The 17,197-nt window shown below is 43.6% G+C and overlaps 1 protein-coding gene across 1 annotated transcript in view; it reads left to right on the top strand.

Moving 5' to 3' along the window:
• The first annotated feature begins 13,100 nt into the window (after positions 1–13,100).
• Positions 13,101–17,197, top strand: part of TBC1D2 (TBC1 domain family member 2) — a 55,483-nt gene continuing 51,386 nt past the window's right edge. Inside the window, exon 1 of the mRNA XM_086683579.1 lies at positions 13,101–13,657. Coding sequence (XP_086539705.1) covers positions 13,292–13,657 — 366 coding nt within the window. The 5' untranslated portion in view covers positions 13,101–13,291. The remainder of the gene's footprint in view (positions 13,658–17,197) is intronic.

Here is a 17,197-nt window from a genome sequence, read left to right as displayed (position 1 = left end):
CACCAGGCGAAGTGCTTTGCAGGCATAATCTCATTTAGATCTCACAGGGACCCCAGAGTAGGAATGATTAGTGCGGCCCTTTTGTAGCTAAAGGCACTCAGGCATAGAGGATGAGTGCTGTCCCGAGTCTCGCAGCTGAGATGTAGAGAGGGAATTTGAACAGGAACAATGCCAGAACATACCCTCTTTACCACTTCCTAAAACCGCCTCATCGGGAGGAACTGGATTCCGATGGCCTGGAAGATGCCTATTTAATTTGTTTTTAGATTCTCTTGAAATAAAAATTCAATCTTTTTAAATTTTATGGATTTGCATACCTCTGAGATTCACCCGTGGCATCGCCTGAGGCTCTGAAACACCAGTCTGAGCGCCTCTGGCCTGGACAAGGTGAACAGGGAAAACCCTCACCATGTGGAAGCCCAGGCAAGCCAATAACATGGAAGAAGCTACAGCAGAGACAGAACTCGGCCCGAGTTGCCCGTTGGCCAGACCCCCCATCCCCCCCATCCCCCGTCCCTGATCACTGAATCAGGAGCTCAGTTCTCCCAGATCTGGCAAGACTCTGCCCAGCCCAGGGCAGAGGAAGCAAGATAGCAGATGCTCACCCTTTTGGGGAGAAATGCCGGCCTTGGATATGATATTCACTGCTTAAAATGATCAGGCTGGAAGTGCCAGGGTGGCTCAGTCGGTTGAGTAACCAACTTCAGCTTAGGTCATGATCTCACGGTTTGTGAGTTCAAGCCCCACATTGGGCTCTGTGCTGACAGCTCAGAGCCTGGAGCCTGCTTCGGATTCTGTGTCTCCCTTGCTGTCTGCCCCTCCCCTGCTCATGCTCTGTCTCTCTCTCTCTCTCTCTCTCTCTCTCTCTCTCAAAAGTAAACATTAAAAAAAAATTTTTTTTTCAACGTTTATATATTTTTGGGACAGAGAGAGACAGAGCATGAACGGGGGAGGGGCAGAGAGAGAGGGAGACACAGAATCGGAAACAGGCTCCAGGCTCTGAGCCATCAGCCCAGAGCCCAACGCGGGGCTCGAACTCACGGACCGCGAGATCGTGACCTGGCTGAAGTCGGATGCTTAACTGACTGCGCCACCCAGGCGCCCCCAAAAAAATTTTTTTAAATGATTAGGCTGGTAATAAACTGGAAAATAATCAAACGCTATCAACAGAACAAAAATAAAATGTGATATAATATATTCAGAGTGGAATATTATATAGTAATAACGGGAAAAACTACCACTACGTGTGATAATATGAAAGAATCTGAAAAACATGCAGACTGAAAGAAGTCAGACAGAAAGAGGACGTACTGTAAGATCCCATTAATATCAAGTTCAAAAACAAGCAAAGCTCATCTATTAGACATGAGAATAGTGGTTACCCTTGGTGGGGATAGGTAGTGAGAAAGATGATATGAGGAAGACCTCTGGGTGCTGGTAATGTTCAAGTTCTTGGTCTGAGCACTGGTTACAGGCCTGTGTTCACTTCATGAAAATTCTTTGATCTGTACACTTATGATGTGTGATTACACATATATACACATATGCATATAATCACACACACAAATGTCTATAATCACACATCATAAGTATATACCTCAATAAAATATGCCTCTTCCTGGGCAGGAAAAAAAATCAATGTAGAACCTATGAAGATTCTGCAGCATGAAGACAGACAAACAGCACACAGGTGCGCCTGCATGGCTCAGTTGAGCATCTGATTCTTGATTTCAGCTCAGGTCATGATCCCAGGGTCATGGGATCGAGCCCCACGTTGGGCTCCACGCTGAGAGTGGAACCTGCTTAAGATTCTCTCTCTCTTTCTCTCTCTCTCTCAAAAAAAAAAAAAAAGACAAACAGCACACAATACGCTAAACCTGAATGTGCTTTGGGAAAAGATTTCCTGTAAGAAGCAGAAGTGAATGTCAAATCTCATTCAATCTGTAGTCTCAAGGAAAAAAAAAAAAACAGTAAAACCAGGTTTCTGTGAGACAAAGTAGATTTATAGATAAATTGGTGAGGCAATGGGCTGAGAAGAAAAGGAGAGAAGGGAGAGAGGGAAGGCACGGAGGGAAGATTCTGGGATCAAGGTAGAGTCAGAAGGCCATGCATTTAACTCCTTCCCTCCTAATTTCTTGCTACAATAGCCCACCCAGTAAGGAGAAAGCCATATGACAATTCTACCTTCTGGAAACTAGAGAAGTCTCATGCACACTCCTAAAAACTCAGTTTCCACTGTGTGGGCAAGAGTCAGGGAGGAGAGCACCTTCGGGCCAGCCTCTTCCCAGCATCCATGCAGAAGGCCGCTTTGGGAGTCAATTTTAACTCCACAGCAGGAAAGCCACTGGAATGTTACCAGTGTTTCTGGATTGGGTTTCAGAGCCTCCGCTCTGAGTTCTAAGGACTACCAGATGTGAGGCTGTTATCTCAGTGCAGGGCCCACAGGAAGTCATGATTTCATATGATATCTGCAGAAAAGACCTGCAACATCCACCTTCACTCACCCCCAACCCTGTACGTACAGCCTGAAGGTGGGGGCGAGGTAGGCTTTGTGGGTCAAAGTTAGAGGAAGCAAGAGAATGTGAAGTTCACGGATCAGCAGCCTCGCTTTCTCATCCCTTGGGGAACAGGGTGGGCATTAGACAAGTTCTCTTCCCCCGTGAGATTAGGGGTACCCAGAGTATTCCTACGTACCCTTTCCCCACCACCAAGTAAGGGATTCACAATGCCCTTTAGCCAAAAACTTCAGAACCACTGGTCTGATGCCCAGGGCTGATGCTGCTGGGGTGTGGAGAAAGGAGCCAGAAGAAGATGGCCCAGCTGAGGAGAGGAGGGGTCTGAGGGTGGCCAGCAGCACTCCCCGTGTGGCTTGGCAGGAGACGTGAGTTTCCCATGGGGTGACTGAACACTAAGGAAGATTGCGAGGGGTTCATTCATCTTAAAAGAGGCTAAGGAGTGGTCTGCCAGTGGGCAGGCTGAAGAGAAAGAAGAGGGCTGAGCTTCCAGAGCAGGCTGCTGTATCTCCTTGCTGTCCTTAGAGCGTCCCGAGGCCCCAGGTTAAACACAAATGCAGTGTCATTAAGAATTCCATGGTCATCTCCAAGGAAACTCCGTCCCCAGTAAAATCCTTCCACTTTTCCACATGGCTTTGCAGAAAGTGAGATCTTTCCTTTCCCCATTGTCTGATCTCTTTAAAATATATGTCAAAGGGGGAAGATGTGACTCAGCAGGGCAGATGTCCCCATTTGCTTAGCATCTTGGAGATGAAAGTTACCAGGGGTCTGCATTTATCTCCCTGCCGTCACACCTCCAGTTCTGGCCATGCGCTTTCTGAAGGGGCAGTTCTGGAGGAGGGGGAACTAATTAGTGACAAGCCTAGAAATCATGTCACGGGGAGAATGGGAAAGCATGGCATGACAACAATTACCTTCTGTGGGAAGCAGTCACATATAAAATGTGCCATCCTCCTCCTTATTGCATCAAAGTGACAAAGGAGGACGGACTGCAGTAAGTTCCAGGAAGACAGTTTTGGCTCGGCAAACATAACAGTTTACATAATGGAATAGAGAGCCTCAAGAGAAAGTGGCCGCTCCATCTCCACAAGGATTCATTCAAATCAGGAGGCTGGAGAGGGAATTCTTCCACTGGATCAGAGGTTGAAATGGATAAGTCTGAAGACCTGTGTTTCAGTTTGCAAATGGACAACGCACATGTCATGTTGGGGCAAACATGCGTTTGCTTTTGTTAGCGCAACGTTTGCCTACGAAGTGATTTTTTTATTCAAATTTTTTATTTAAATAAAATCTGCATTTCCAGTTTCTTTTGAGAAGTAGAATACAGCTGAGTAGAGGTACTCTTTTATATAGGTCATATGTTCTTTAATTCACCATAGCCGCACTGTTCCCTATTATTATACTACATCAAAGCCAAGTGTCAATTGACATTTACCATCCTGCTTGTACTCTGGGGTTTTTTTCCTTACACCCAAGCTACTTAACTCATATATATTATTACCTGCCTTCTCTCCATAGGCATTTGAGTGGATGATCTTTGTTAAATGCTATGGCTCTCAACCTTCATTTGAAACAATGGTATAGAGCTACGTTCATCTCAATTCTCCCTCTCTCCCCATGTTCACTGAAGGTTTGCAGCGCATGTGAACAGGACAGGAAGTCACCAAAATGCCATATTCACCCAGCCCTGGACCTAGTAGCTCCCAGTAACTCAGTGGAAAGAAGAAAGGCAATTCCTGGGGTATGCTTCCACTGGTGGATCATGAAGCCACACCACGTCTTCAGGACAGTGGCCATTTTCCATTTTTAAAGAAACATTAGGGGGCGTCGGGTGGCTCCATCAGTTAGGCATCTGACTCTTGATTTTGGCTCAGGTCATGATCTGATGGTTTGTGAGTTGAAGCCCCACATCAGGCTCTGTGCTGACAGCACAGAGCCTGCTTGGGATTCTTTCTCCCTCTCTCTCTGCCTCTCCCCCACTTTTGCTCTATATCTCTCTCAAAATGAAAATAAACTTAAAAAAATAAGAATCATAAAGAGACATTATTCCTCATTGAAGGAACATTACTATCTAGTTGACTCCATTTAGAAGAGCTCAGAGACCTCTGTTACTTAATGAAACCAGTGAGAAACAGGAAAACTTTTTTGTCTGCTAGCTTGGAATAAAAATAAGAGAGTTTGGACAATGACCTGGATCAAATGCATGTTGGGAGTTCCCTATTAGCTTATAAAGGACCTATGATTCTTAGAATTCTTACTAATATTAGTAGCTAGCTCTTCTTAAATTCTTTCTATAGCCAGATACTATGTAAGCACTTTACATGGAATATCTCCCATAATTGTGTAATAACACTGCAGGAGAGGTATTATGATTATCTTCAGTTATATAGATGAAGAAATTCAGGCACAGAGAGGTTAAGTAACTTGTCCAAGGTCACACATCTAGGGATGATGGAGCCAGAATTCAAGTCCAGACCATCTAACTCCAAAGACAGGAGAAGAAGTGATTAAAGTACCACCAAGATTTGATACGTAATGTCCCAATGGGAGTTCCTCTCCCCACCCATTAAATGATGTTGCTACATTTCTTACCAAGCATACCAGGAACATAAAACACAAAAGTCTCGTTTTCTTTTCTCTGGCTTATAAAGTTGTGAACATTAAACTAAAAATATTCCTCCGTGTTATTTGATTTTAAAATATAAAATAAATTAAAAAGTGGGACGCCTAGGTGGCTCAGGCGATTGAGTGTCCAACTCTTGATTTCAGCTCAGGTCTTGATCCCAGGGTTGTGGGATCGAGCCCCGCATCAGGCTCCATGCTGAGCATGGAGCCTGCTTGGTATTCGCTTGCGCTCTCTCTCTCTCTCTCTCTCCTGTCCCTTTCCCCCTCTTGTGCTCTTTTTCTCTCTCTCAAATATAAATAAATAAATAAATAAGATTTTATTTTATTTTTTTAATTTTTTTTTTCAACGTTTATTTATTTTTGGGACAGAGAGAGACAGAGCATGAACGGGGGAGGGGCAGAGAGAGAGGGAGACACAGAATCGGAAACAGGCTCCAGGCTCCGAGCCATCAGCCCAGAGCCTGACGCGGGGCTCGAACTCATGGACCGCGAGATCGTGACCTGGCTGAAGTCGGACGCTTAACCGACTGCGCCACCCAGGCGCCCCTAGATTTTAAAAAATGAATTAAAAAGCAAGTTTCCCCGGGATCAGAGTTCCTTTGGCAGAATTTGATTCACGTTCAAATTCAAAGAATTTGAAATGGAATATAAAATAGAAGAGCATTCTGGGAATGCAAGCTGGTGCAGCCACTCTGGAAAACAGTATGGAGGTTCCTCAAAAAACTAAAAATAGAACTACCCTACGATCCAGCAATTGCACTACTAGGCATTTATCCACGGGATACAGGTGTGCTGTTTCGAAGGGACACATGCACCCCCATGTTTATAGCAGCACTATCGACAATAGCCAAAGTATGGAAAGAGCCCAAATGTCCATCAATGGATGAATGGATAAAGAAGATGTGGTATATATATACAATGGATTGTATATATATCCAACCAAAAAGAATGAAATCTTGCCATTTGCAACTACGTGGATAGAACTGGAGGGTATTATGCTAAGTGAAATTAGTCAGAGAAAGACAAATATGACTTCACTCATATGAGGACTTTAAGAGACAAAACAGATGGACATAAGGGAAGGGAAACAAAAATATAAAAACAGGGAGGGGGACAAAGCAGAAGAGACTCATAAATATGGAGAACAGAGAGTTACTGGAAGGGGTGGGGGGGGGATGGGCTAACGGGTAAGGAGCATTAAGGTACCTCCTCCTGAAATCATTGTTGAACTATACACTAATTTGGATGTAAATTTAAAAAAATAAAATAAATGTTAAGTGAAAAAAATAAGATGGGCAATATATATAGTTTGATCTTATTAAATAAAAAGAAAAAACTGAAAAATAAAGGGAACTAATGATATTAATAAATCATTTTATTTAATAAAAAAAAAATTAGAGCATTCAATGTCTGCAGTATCCAGTCATTCCTTCCAGATTCTATAGCTAAACGCTGTCAAACTTGGGCTTGACGTGTGGAGCCAAACCTCCGTTATGTTCAATCATGCAGACCTTAGCTGAGAGATGGATACTCTTTATGGTGATCCTTCCAGGTAACTAACGAGCTGTTTTGACCTCTGAGGTTATATTATATGATGACATATCCATGCAAAACTAAACACTATCTCTCTGTTTGCATAATTCAGTATTTTGCAGGAAAACTGCCAATGAGAATCCTATTTGCAAATGACTTGTGGGTTTAAGTGAACCTAATTCCCTTTAAAAAATATGTATTTAAAAATCATATGCCCCAAGTAAACTTGAATCCTTTGGGCTTATTATCAATTGGAAATTATATTACTCAAAAATAGGTCTATTAGAAAGCATATGATGATGTTTTGCTGACCAGAACACCTAGAGTTTTAAAAATGTATTTTCAATAAGACTGTACTCCTTCCTTAATAAGAGAGCTAAAACTATCCCCTAGTAAGACGGAAAAAATTTGACAAGGAAGACAACTCCAAATAACTTGAGGCATAATGTTCATTAGTGCATGTAATAAGCCCTTATATTGAACACAAAGAAAGACATGATTTCGTTGACAGATATTCATTTCTCTCGCGTTCACTAAATAAATGGGTCGAAGGAACATGTAAAATATATTCCCTTTAAGGATGTCAAAGTATTAACATGCCTGTTTGGGATATGATGTGGGGGAAGGCAATATTGTTTGGTGCCTCTTTTAAGTAAGCCCTTTGACAAAATTGAGAACACTCAACATACCCAAGGGCAGTATAGAATAAAGGCCACAAGGGGTCGCTTTCTGACAACCTCTTGCTTTGCAGCTAACAATATTCTTGTGGGGAAGGGAGGGCGGGGGAGAGATGTTAACTATATTTTGATGTAATAACCAGAAGTGCACTTACTAGAATGCATAACAAACAATATGTCTAGATCAACAGAAGTTTCCCTACACCGAAACTTCAATCGTTTTTTTTTTTTTTCCTTTTTATTTTCTTTTCCCCTGGGGCAACCCTAAGCCTGTTGGTATTATTAAAGATGAAGAATACTGATGAGAAAATTTTCTGTCATTACCTTTTGGTCTTCAAAAGCATTCGGTGGGATGTCCTGGGGACAAATTATGATCCCTGTCTTACCGGAGAAGAAACCAAAGCCCAGAAAGGTTGTAATTAGCCAATGAAAATTCCAGTGGCCCGGCCTCCTGACACCCACCACCCCTAACTGGGAACTGTATGCCCTGCCTCTCCCCACATCCCTCAGAGTGTAGATGGTTGGGAGTAGGGAGTGACTATTTTGCTTTTTGGAAATTAGTGTAAATAGTTTATATAAAACTGTCTGATATGAATTTGCATTTGATTATGTTTATAAAATAAGGCTTCTGAGAGTTTTCCTGGGTGCTCTAAGCCACTTTGAGCTGTGTCTCAGATGGGTTTACAAAGAGGCTCATTTTGTTGTTAGGAATGTGTATTTGTTTGTTAGGGCTGCCAAACAAAGTATAGTGGGGGTGGTTTAAACCACAGAAATTTATGTTCTCACAGTTCTGGAGGCTAGAAATCCAAGATCAAGGTGTCGACAGGGCTGGTTTTGTCTGAGGCCTCTCCCTCCTTTGTAGATGGCTAGAGGTCTTCTCTCTGTCTTCACATGGTCTTCCCCCTGTCTGTGTCTGTGTCCTAATCTTCTCTTCGTATTGGCACCTCATTTTACTTTAATTACCTCTTTAAGGGCCCTGTCTTCAAAAATAGTCACATTCTGAGGTACTGGGGGAGGGAGCGGTTAGGGCCTCAACATGTGAATTTAGAGGAGATACAATTCAATCTGTAACAGAGTGGAAAAGTTGAGAAACCTGCGTTACCCCTTCCAACTCTTGACCATGACAATGATAGTGTACTAGTGTGTGCCCTTAGGCTACAACTGTGGAGAGTTGGATGTTATGTATTTCTTTCTCTAGAAAGCTCCTTAATTAATCTTCTTTTTGTATGTAATTTTCTTGATTGTTTCCTATGGGAGTGGAGCTCGAAGAAAAGGTTTATGACCTCCATTCTTTTACTTTTTTCTTTAATGCTCTCCACAATAAGGGTAGTTACCATGTGTCAGCATACAAAGTTATTACAACACTATTGATGATATTCCCCATACTGTACTTCCATCCCTGGGACTTCTTTATTTTACATCCAGAAGTCTGTATGATCCCCGTTCCTCAAGTAAGAAATTATATTCAACTTTGGAGCAACTTAAAAACAGGAACAGTTGTGCACCTACAAGTACATTTTTTTGAAGTTTATTTATTTTGAAAGAGAGAGCAGGAGAGAGGCAGAGAGAGAGGGAGAGAGAGAATCCCAAGCAGGCTCCACACTGTTAGTGCAGAGCCCTATGCAGGGCTCCAACTCACGAACCATGAGATCATGACCTGAGCAGAGATCAAGAGTCGGATACTCAACAGACTGAGCCACCCAGGTGCCCCACAAGTACATTTTTTTAAGATTTAAATTACATATTTTTTTAACTGTGGAAAATACAGAAAAGCAAAAAAGAAGAAAATGAAAATTATTTTTAATCCCACCCCTAGAGAAAATGCTACTAATATTATGCATCATGTTTCCAATCTTTTATACATATACATAATACACCATACATATGTAAATATGTAATATATATATACATTTTTACCAATAGTAAGTTTTGTGAGAATGGTTTTGTGGTCTGCTTTGTTAACCTAATATTTTCCTTTTTTTTAATTTTTTTTTTTTACGTTTATTTATTTTTGAGATAGAGACAGAGCATGAACAGGGGAGGGTCAGAGAGAGGGAGACACAGAATCCAAAGCAGGTTCCAGGCTCCGAGCTGTCAGCACAGAGCCTGACACGGGGCTTGCACTCACGGACCACGCTGAAGTCGGATGCTTAACCAACTAAGCCACCCAGGAGCCCCTAACCTAATATTTTCCATATCATTTCACATCCTCCTGACAAAAGTAATTAATCAGTTACCTAACCAACTTCAGATTTTTGGACATTTATATTGCTTCAAATTTTTGAAGTAATAAGTAACACTGTGATGAACATATTTGTAAGCATGTATGATTTTTTTCTTATGACAAATTCTTAGAGATGGAACTTTAAACCACAGGACACACAAAGTTCCAGGACTTTTGACCCAGCTGCCAAGTTATTTTCTGTGTTCCTTGTCCCAATTTACATCACTCTCCTCTGATCCCTCCTCTAGGAGACTGATGTGCCCCCATTCAAGGGACAGATTACATACAAAAAAAAAAAAAAAAAAAAAAGCTGACCAATATTAATTATAGGTCAAAATTACTGGAGTGGTTAAAAGGTTTTGCTCTTTACACATTTAGTCTTTTCTTTTGTGAATGGATTGTTGATTTGTCCATTATTTTCATTGCTTCTTTGACTTACTGACTTGTGTGTGCAGCTTATAAATATTAACCCTGCATCATATGTATTACAAATGTGTTTCAGATAATTTTCTCACTTTGCACTTGTCTTTTCAGGTGGTTCCTGATATTTTCTGGTACACACATTTGGAATATGTCTAAGGACAGTCTAGCAATCTTTAGCTTTCTGTGTGCTCTTTTTCTTGTTATGCTTATAAAGGTTTCCTTCCCTCAAACCAAGATTACATATATATTTGCCTTTATTTTCTTCAAATACTTATGGTTTCACTTAAAAAATTTTATTGTGGTAAAATTATACATAATAAAATTTACCATTCTAACTATTTTTAAGTGTACAATTCAATGGCCTCAAGTATATTCACAGTATTCTACAACCATCATCACTCTACATTTCTAGAAGTTTTTCATCATCCCAAACAGAAACTCTGTACCCATTAAACAATAATTCCCCATTTCTCCCTTCCCCAACCCCTAGTAATTTCAATTATACTTTCTTTCTCCGTGCATTTTCCTTTTCTAGATACCTCATGTAAGTGGAACTATGCAACATTTGCCCTTTGGGGTCTTGTTTATTTCACTTAGCAGAATATTTTCAAGGTTAATCCGTGTTATAGCACATATCAGAATTTTCTTCCTTTTTAAGGCTGAATAACACTCCATTGTGTATATATTATTGTTTCATTTTTATGCATTATGTTCTAATCTACATAAACACTATTTTTATACACAATATTAGGTGAATACCTAAACTAACTTACTAAATAAATAGCTTATCATGTTCCCCAATGTTTTGAAATTCTAACTTTATCTTATACTAATCACATGCATTCTCAATAAGGACAATATCACCCCAAGGAGTTCAAAATTGGTTCTTGGGATACAAAAGAAAAATCCTACTCTTTGTATATATAAATCACAGATATACATGCAGTTCATGAAGAGATTCATATTATATTTATGGTGTTAAAATTTTACAGGAGGTGATGATCAGGGGGAAAAGCCTGAAAAGGCTCCTTTAGGGATAATAACTGAAAAAAAAAAAAGTTTGAAACCCTTCCCTGTGCTACATTTCTACACTTATTTGTATGTTTTTCTGAATTTACTTTGCTCCATTTATGTGCCTGCCCCTGGACCAGAAATACTGCATTCTGTTGTTCTTATAATTCTGTTTATTTTCTTCCCAGAAAGTATGAGAATCTGAAGTCACCATGTTCATTTACTTGCTTACCTGTCTATGGCCTGTCTCCTTGGACTATGGTGACAGCCCCATGGGATCTGGGACCTTGTCCCATTCATCACTGCAGCCCTGTATTTTAAATGGTACCTGGCAGAAGGTGCCCACTAAATACTTTTTGGTTGAATCAATAAATTTGTGTACGTAGTAGGCCAAATCCTAATTGCTCTTTTTCTTCAAAATTTTGGCTATTCTTGGGGCACCTGGGTGGCTCAGTCGGTTAAGCGTCTGACTTCGGCTCAGGTCACGATCTCACGGTTCATGCGTTTGAGCCCCACATTGGGCTCTGTGCTGACAGCTTGGAGCCTGGACCCTGCTTCTGATTCTGTCCCTCCCTCTCTCTCTGCCCCTCCCCTGCTCATGCTGTCTCTCTGTCTCTCACAAATAAATAAATGTAAAAAAAAAAATTAAAAAAAATTTTTTTGGCTATTCTCACCTGCTCACTCTTGGAAATAAGGTTCAGAATCATTCTAATAAGCTATACAAAATTAAAATGCTACCAACCGTCCCCACCCCCCAGAAGGTGGAGCTTCTTGTGGTAGAGACTTAGGGACTCTATTCCAAGGAACAGAGTGTTGAAAGGGGAAAATGGTAACTTTGTAGCCAAGGAATCTGGCAGAAACCATCTTAACCAAGGGACAGAAGTTACCATCACCATGTGTGTATCACATAGTTGGATATTAGGTGATGAGAGAGGCACTTCCCCTCTGTCCTGGTCTCCTTCAAAACCTATCACCCCCCTCTCATCATGAGAAAACACCAGACAAACCCAAATTCACAGTATTCTACAAAATAGTTGACTAATACCCTTCAAAACTGTCAGGTCATAAAAAACAAGGAAAAACTGAAGTATGTCATAGTTCACAGGAGACTAAGGAAACATGATGAGCAAATGTGGAATCCTGGATTAGCTCCTGTAACATTAGTGGGAAGACCTCTTTGGTTTTTCAGATGTAAGGCATATATTTGAAATTATTATAATTATTCCTTCGAATATCTATCATTATTTAGCTAGAAAATCTAGAACAAGATGTCTGATTTATCTTAAGAAATTTTGAAACATTATTTCCATAATAATAGTGTTAAACTTCAGAAATGATGTTGAATTTGATCAAATACCTTTTTAGAAAATATTAAGATGCTCATATTTTTTGCACTGCAGGTGTAATTTTTTTATTGTTATTAAAATATCCCTGTATCCCTAAAATAACTCCTTCTAGGTGTAGTATATAATTCTTCGTAAAATACTAGAATTGATTTGTAAATATTTTATTTAGGATTTTAGCATCATTATTTAGCAGCAGCCAAGCCTGATCGCCCTACACAATGCGACCAGAGCCGCTGGGTGGTGAGTGGAAGTTGGGAACAGTACCGGGGTAAGCCGGGAAAGTCAGCTGGGAGTCACCGCGGCGCTAAAGTAACGCGGGATACAAGCCTGCGGAAGGAGCCCTAGACCTAGAGCGCCCGGGGCTGCACCGGAAGTGACGTCACCGAGCCGGCGTCCCTCTCAGCCAATGGCCCCGGAATGCGCCGTCCGACGGTAACCCGCGCGGCACCTGCGGGGTAAAGGCGGACTGCCCATAAGACGCAAGAAGAACCATCCTTCCACCTTATTACACGAGTTGCCAAGGCAGTCTAGTCAGAGACGAGCATCTCTTCCCGCTTCCCTGCCGCCAGTTAACTTTGCTCAGTGTCACCGTGTTTTCAACCTGAGGGCCCCCTCACGCCCTGCAGCTGCCTCACTAAATATGGCTGACTGGCGGAGCGTGAAAGCCGGAAGCGGGTGGGATGGGAAGAGCCGGCCGAGGGCGTGTCGGGGTGTGGCCTGGCTGCGGAGAGCTTGGGAGGGGCGTGGTCATCGCCCCACCTGGGTTCGCCGTCAAAGGTTAACTGTAGCCATCCGCATTCCTGCGGTCTACTGGGGGGCGCGTCACCAGTGGCCCCGCCCCCGCCCAGATTTCTCGCTCTCGGGAGGTACCCGCTGAGTCTCTGGGATTTGGCCAGAGTTGGCTGCGGACTTCCAGTGCCTCGACGGTCTTTAGTGGAGATGGAGGGCGCCCAGGAGAACCCCGCAGAGTCTAGCTCCTCGGTCCTCAGGTCCGAAGAGCCTGCCAGGGGCCCCGAGGTGTTGCCTCCGGAGGAGTCGAAGAGCTGCTCCCGTTCCCTGGAGGCGGCCCCCAAGAAACTCTGTGGTTATTTAAATAAATTTGGCGGCAAAGGGCCCATCCGGGGTTGGAAATCCCGCTGGTTCTTCTACGACGAGAAGAAACGTCGCCTGTATTATTCACGGACCGCGCAGGATGCCAATCCCTTGGACAGCATCGACCTCTCCAGTGCGGTCTTTGACTGCAAGGCAGACGCCGAGGAGGGGACTTTTGAAATCAAGACTCCCAGCCGGATTATTACCCTGAAGGTAAATGGGGCAGGTTTTTTTTTTCCTTTTAAAGCCGGGATGAGTTCCCAGGGCACAGCCTGGCACGTGTGGGTGGTCACAGTAAATTTACTGGAACGAGTATTACAGACTCTGATCTCCCCCAGTGAACCGTGGGTGCCCAGGATTTAGTGCATTCCAAGATGCATTTGCACCCATGTTCTCATTGAGCTCCCATAACAGGCAGGAATGATGTACCCACATTAGAATCAAGAAACAGAGTCTTGGAGAGATGAAGTAACCAGCCAGTTACTTAAGAGGTCAGGCATCTAGTGAGTGGTGTAACCCACACTTGAAATCCCTTAGTCTTTGTACCTCTCAGTACTGTTTCAAAACTTTTACTTTTTGGTGTGCCTTAACAATGCAGTTACATTAACTTTCTTACTTGGGGCCGAAGGATAGTAAAGATATGAGCTGTGCAGTCCTCTCAAGACCAGGACTCTGAATCACTTTTCTTGATATTTTGGCGGAGGGAATTGAATGCTGAGCAAACATTGGCAGGGATTGGGAGATAAAATACTTAGGTTTCACTGATCAGCCTAGAATGTTCATAGAGGCTTATCTCAATGTGTTTCACCATTAGTAGGTTTTGTTTTATTATCATCTTTAACTGAGAATGCCTGAAACAGTGGTAAGGCAACATGCTTTGAAATCAGACAGGCTTGGATTCAAATTTTACATCAGCTACTATTAACTAGCTGTGTAACCCTGGGCTAGTTACTTAATCTCCCAGAATCTAGGTAGTTTGTGAGATTTAAAACAAGATATGTAAACATCCAGGACCTACAAATTGTTGAATTAATCCCAGCATCTAGAATACAGCCTAGCACCGAGTGGGTGCTCCATAAATGTTTGTTTAATGAACCCACATGGTAATAGAACTGAGGCCCTAATGTTCATTTCCGGAGGAGTTGCCCCAGAACTTAAGTGGAAAGACAGATCTGGGTTAAGAATTCCAAGATTCACATGCCCCAGAGAAGAGTGTGCCAGGAGACAGCCTCCCCAACCCCACCCCGTCTTCCTGCTCCTCGACCCCCACTTCCAGCCAACTGGAAATCTACTGAGCGCCCTGTATGTAGCCCACAGCTTCAGTTCCCCTTTAATGGCTGGGCCTGGCCAGTGACCAGGCTGGGAAAATCAGACAAAATAATGCAAACCAGGAATTCCAGGCCAGGGAAGGCAGGCATTTTAGAGATCAGGTGGTTTACGGGTCATGTGTTTCCTCCCACAGGCTAACTGCTGTCTACAGAGTCTTGAACACATGGCTTTTACTGTTCCATTGATCTATGTGTGTGCCTGGCTCGGTGCTAAGCACCAGGGTATGGAGCCAAATCAGACCTGCCCCCTGGTTCTCAAACAGCTTAAGGTCTGGTGAGAGAACTCACAGGGGGCCTGGCACAAACATGAAATGTTCCTTAGAGATGCCCTGATAAGTCTGTACCAGACAAGTATGGTGAACAGGAGGGTCAGTTCCACTGAGTGGAAGGGTCCATCCAGGAGCGCAGCACAGAGGGGATGACATCTGAGTCCTGAAAAAGGGATTCGGTTTTCTATGAACAGACAAGAGGAAGAAGGGCATTCCTGGCCGAGAGAGCCCCAGGAGCAAAGACAAGAAACAGGATACAGCCCAGAGTGTCCAGGCAGATCACAGGAGCCTGGGGTACAGAGGGGCCCAAAAGATGGAGTGGGAGAGTGGAGGCCCAAGTGTGGAGCATTTGTGAGGTAGGCCTGGGAGCTTGGACTTTGTCCTGTGGGTTGTGGGAGATTGTTGAGGAACTTTAAGCAAGGAAGCCCTGCGAGATTAGAATGTTTAGAAGGTTCAGTGTGGCTGTTGGGTAGAGAAAAAATGAGAAGGCAAGGTTGCTGAGCAGGGAGTCCATCTGGAGGTAATTGAGAGAGAATGGTGGCTGAGCTAGAGCTGTGACAGGGGAGGAAGACCGATGGGGGTGACTAGGGATATGAGGGAGGAGGAACGCAAGGGAGGGGTGGCTGACTGCTTAGTCGGGCCAGCCACGACCTAGGGAACCCAGGCTGGGGAGGCCTTAGGACACCCCTTTGGTAGACTCTTAAGTTCTAAGAGGATGGGGCCATGACATGAATAGTAGGTGCTCAATATACACTTGTCCAGTGAATTACTAAAATGAGGTATTTGGGTATGGGCTGGGAGCTTGTCAGCACAGGGTCATGGTGAAGCCCTGGGTAGCACTGAGGTCTCTTAGGGAGAGTGTATGGAAAGAGAAGACTGGTAGGCATCATTTTATCTCATGTGGCACCTCCTGACAGGCCCAGGTCCTCTCTCATGGAGCCCCTGGCCTCATGCACACATCATCTGTGGATCACTTAGAAGGGGGAGCTTTGCCCTGGTTGCCCATAGCCTGCTGCCTGCTGGTGTTCTCACCTGGCCTTGATTGTGGGCGACTCTGTGAAGTTCACCATCCACTCCCAGCGAGCTGCCCGGCTGCTGTGGCCCAGGTGATCCCAGCCCTTCTCTGTGTAAGCCACAGTCCCCTGGCCATAAATTGCCACAAAGCTCTGGTCTAAAGGGGGAGACGCGGGTTCTGGGACCAGCTCTACCACCACCTGCCTGGGCAACTTCAGAGCCTTAGTTTCTCCATCTGTTGAAGGCTGATCACTCCTGCCCTGCCTCCCTCCTGGAGGATCCAACAATGTAATAGATGTGAAAGTAGGTATTTGGACCATCCAGTGCTGGGAAACGAATGACCAGTATCAACCATTACCTTGTTTGGGGTGCCTGGAGGGTGCCACTATGTTGTTACTGTGTGCATATGGCTTTCCAGTCCCCAACCAAATCCATGATTTCAGTGTATCCCCAAAGCAGAGGAAGGATTCTCTCTGTTCCATAAAAAGTCAGTCTTTTAGGATTCTTGGACCCAATTCAAACATGGGGCATGGATCCCCCCACAACACCAAGCAATTCGCAGGCACCAGCTGGTGTCCAAGAATTCAACTTAATTCTAACACTGTCTACCTGGAGACAGCATCAGATTCCATGGGTTAAGGGCTCAGTCCTACGAGACTTCCCACCTCACTTCCACACCTCACTTCAGATGCCAGTCACAAGCCCCAGGCTGTTACTTGTGCTGCTGACAGCAGGCTACAAATTGGAGTTTCCAGTGACCTCCTCCTTAGGTTTGATTATTTTGCTAGAGGGGCTCCCAGAACCCCCAGGGTAACACTTATGTTTACCAGTTTATTAAAGGATATGATAAAGGATACCAATCAATAGCCAGATGAAGAAGTGTATTGGGCAAGGTATGGGGAAGGGGTAGGAGCTTCCATGCCCTCTCCAGCTATGCCACTCTCCCCACATCTCCATGTTCACCAACTCAAAAGCTCTCCAAACCCAGTCCTTTGGGTTTTTATGGAGGCTTCATTACATAGTCATGACTGACTAAGTCATTGGCTATTCTCTGGTTCAGCCTCTTTCTTTCTGGGGGATAGGGGTGGGACTGAAAGTTCCAAGCCTTGGGGCACTTCAGGGTGGCTCAATGGATTAAGCAT

The sequence above is a fragment of the Puma concolor genome, chromosome D4 (assembly GCF_028749965.1).
Source record: "Puma concolor isolate L17-30 chromosome D4, mPumCon1.1.hap2, whole genome shotgun sequence".
Lineage (NCBI taxonomy): Eukaryota > Metazoa > Chordata > Mammalia > Carnivora > Felidae > Puma > Puma concolor.
Note: the sequence above shows the minus strand (reverse complement) of the source record. Positions and strands in the feature narration are given on the sequence as shown.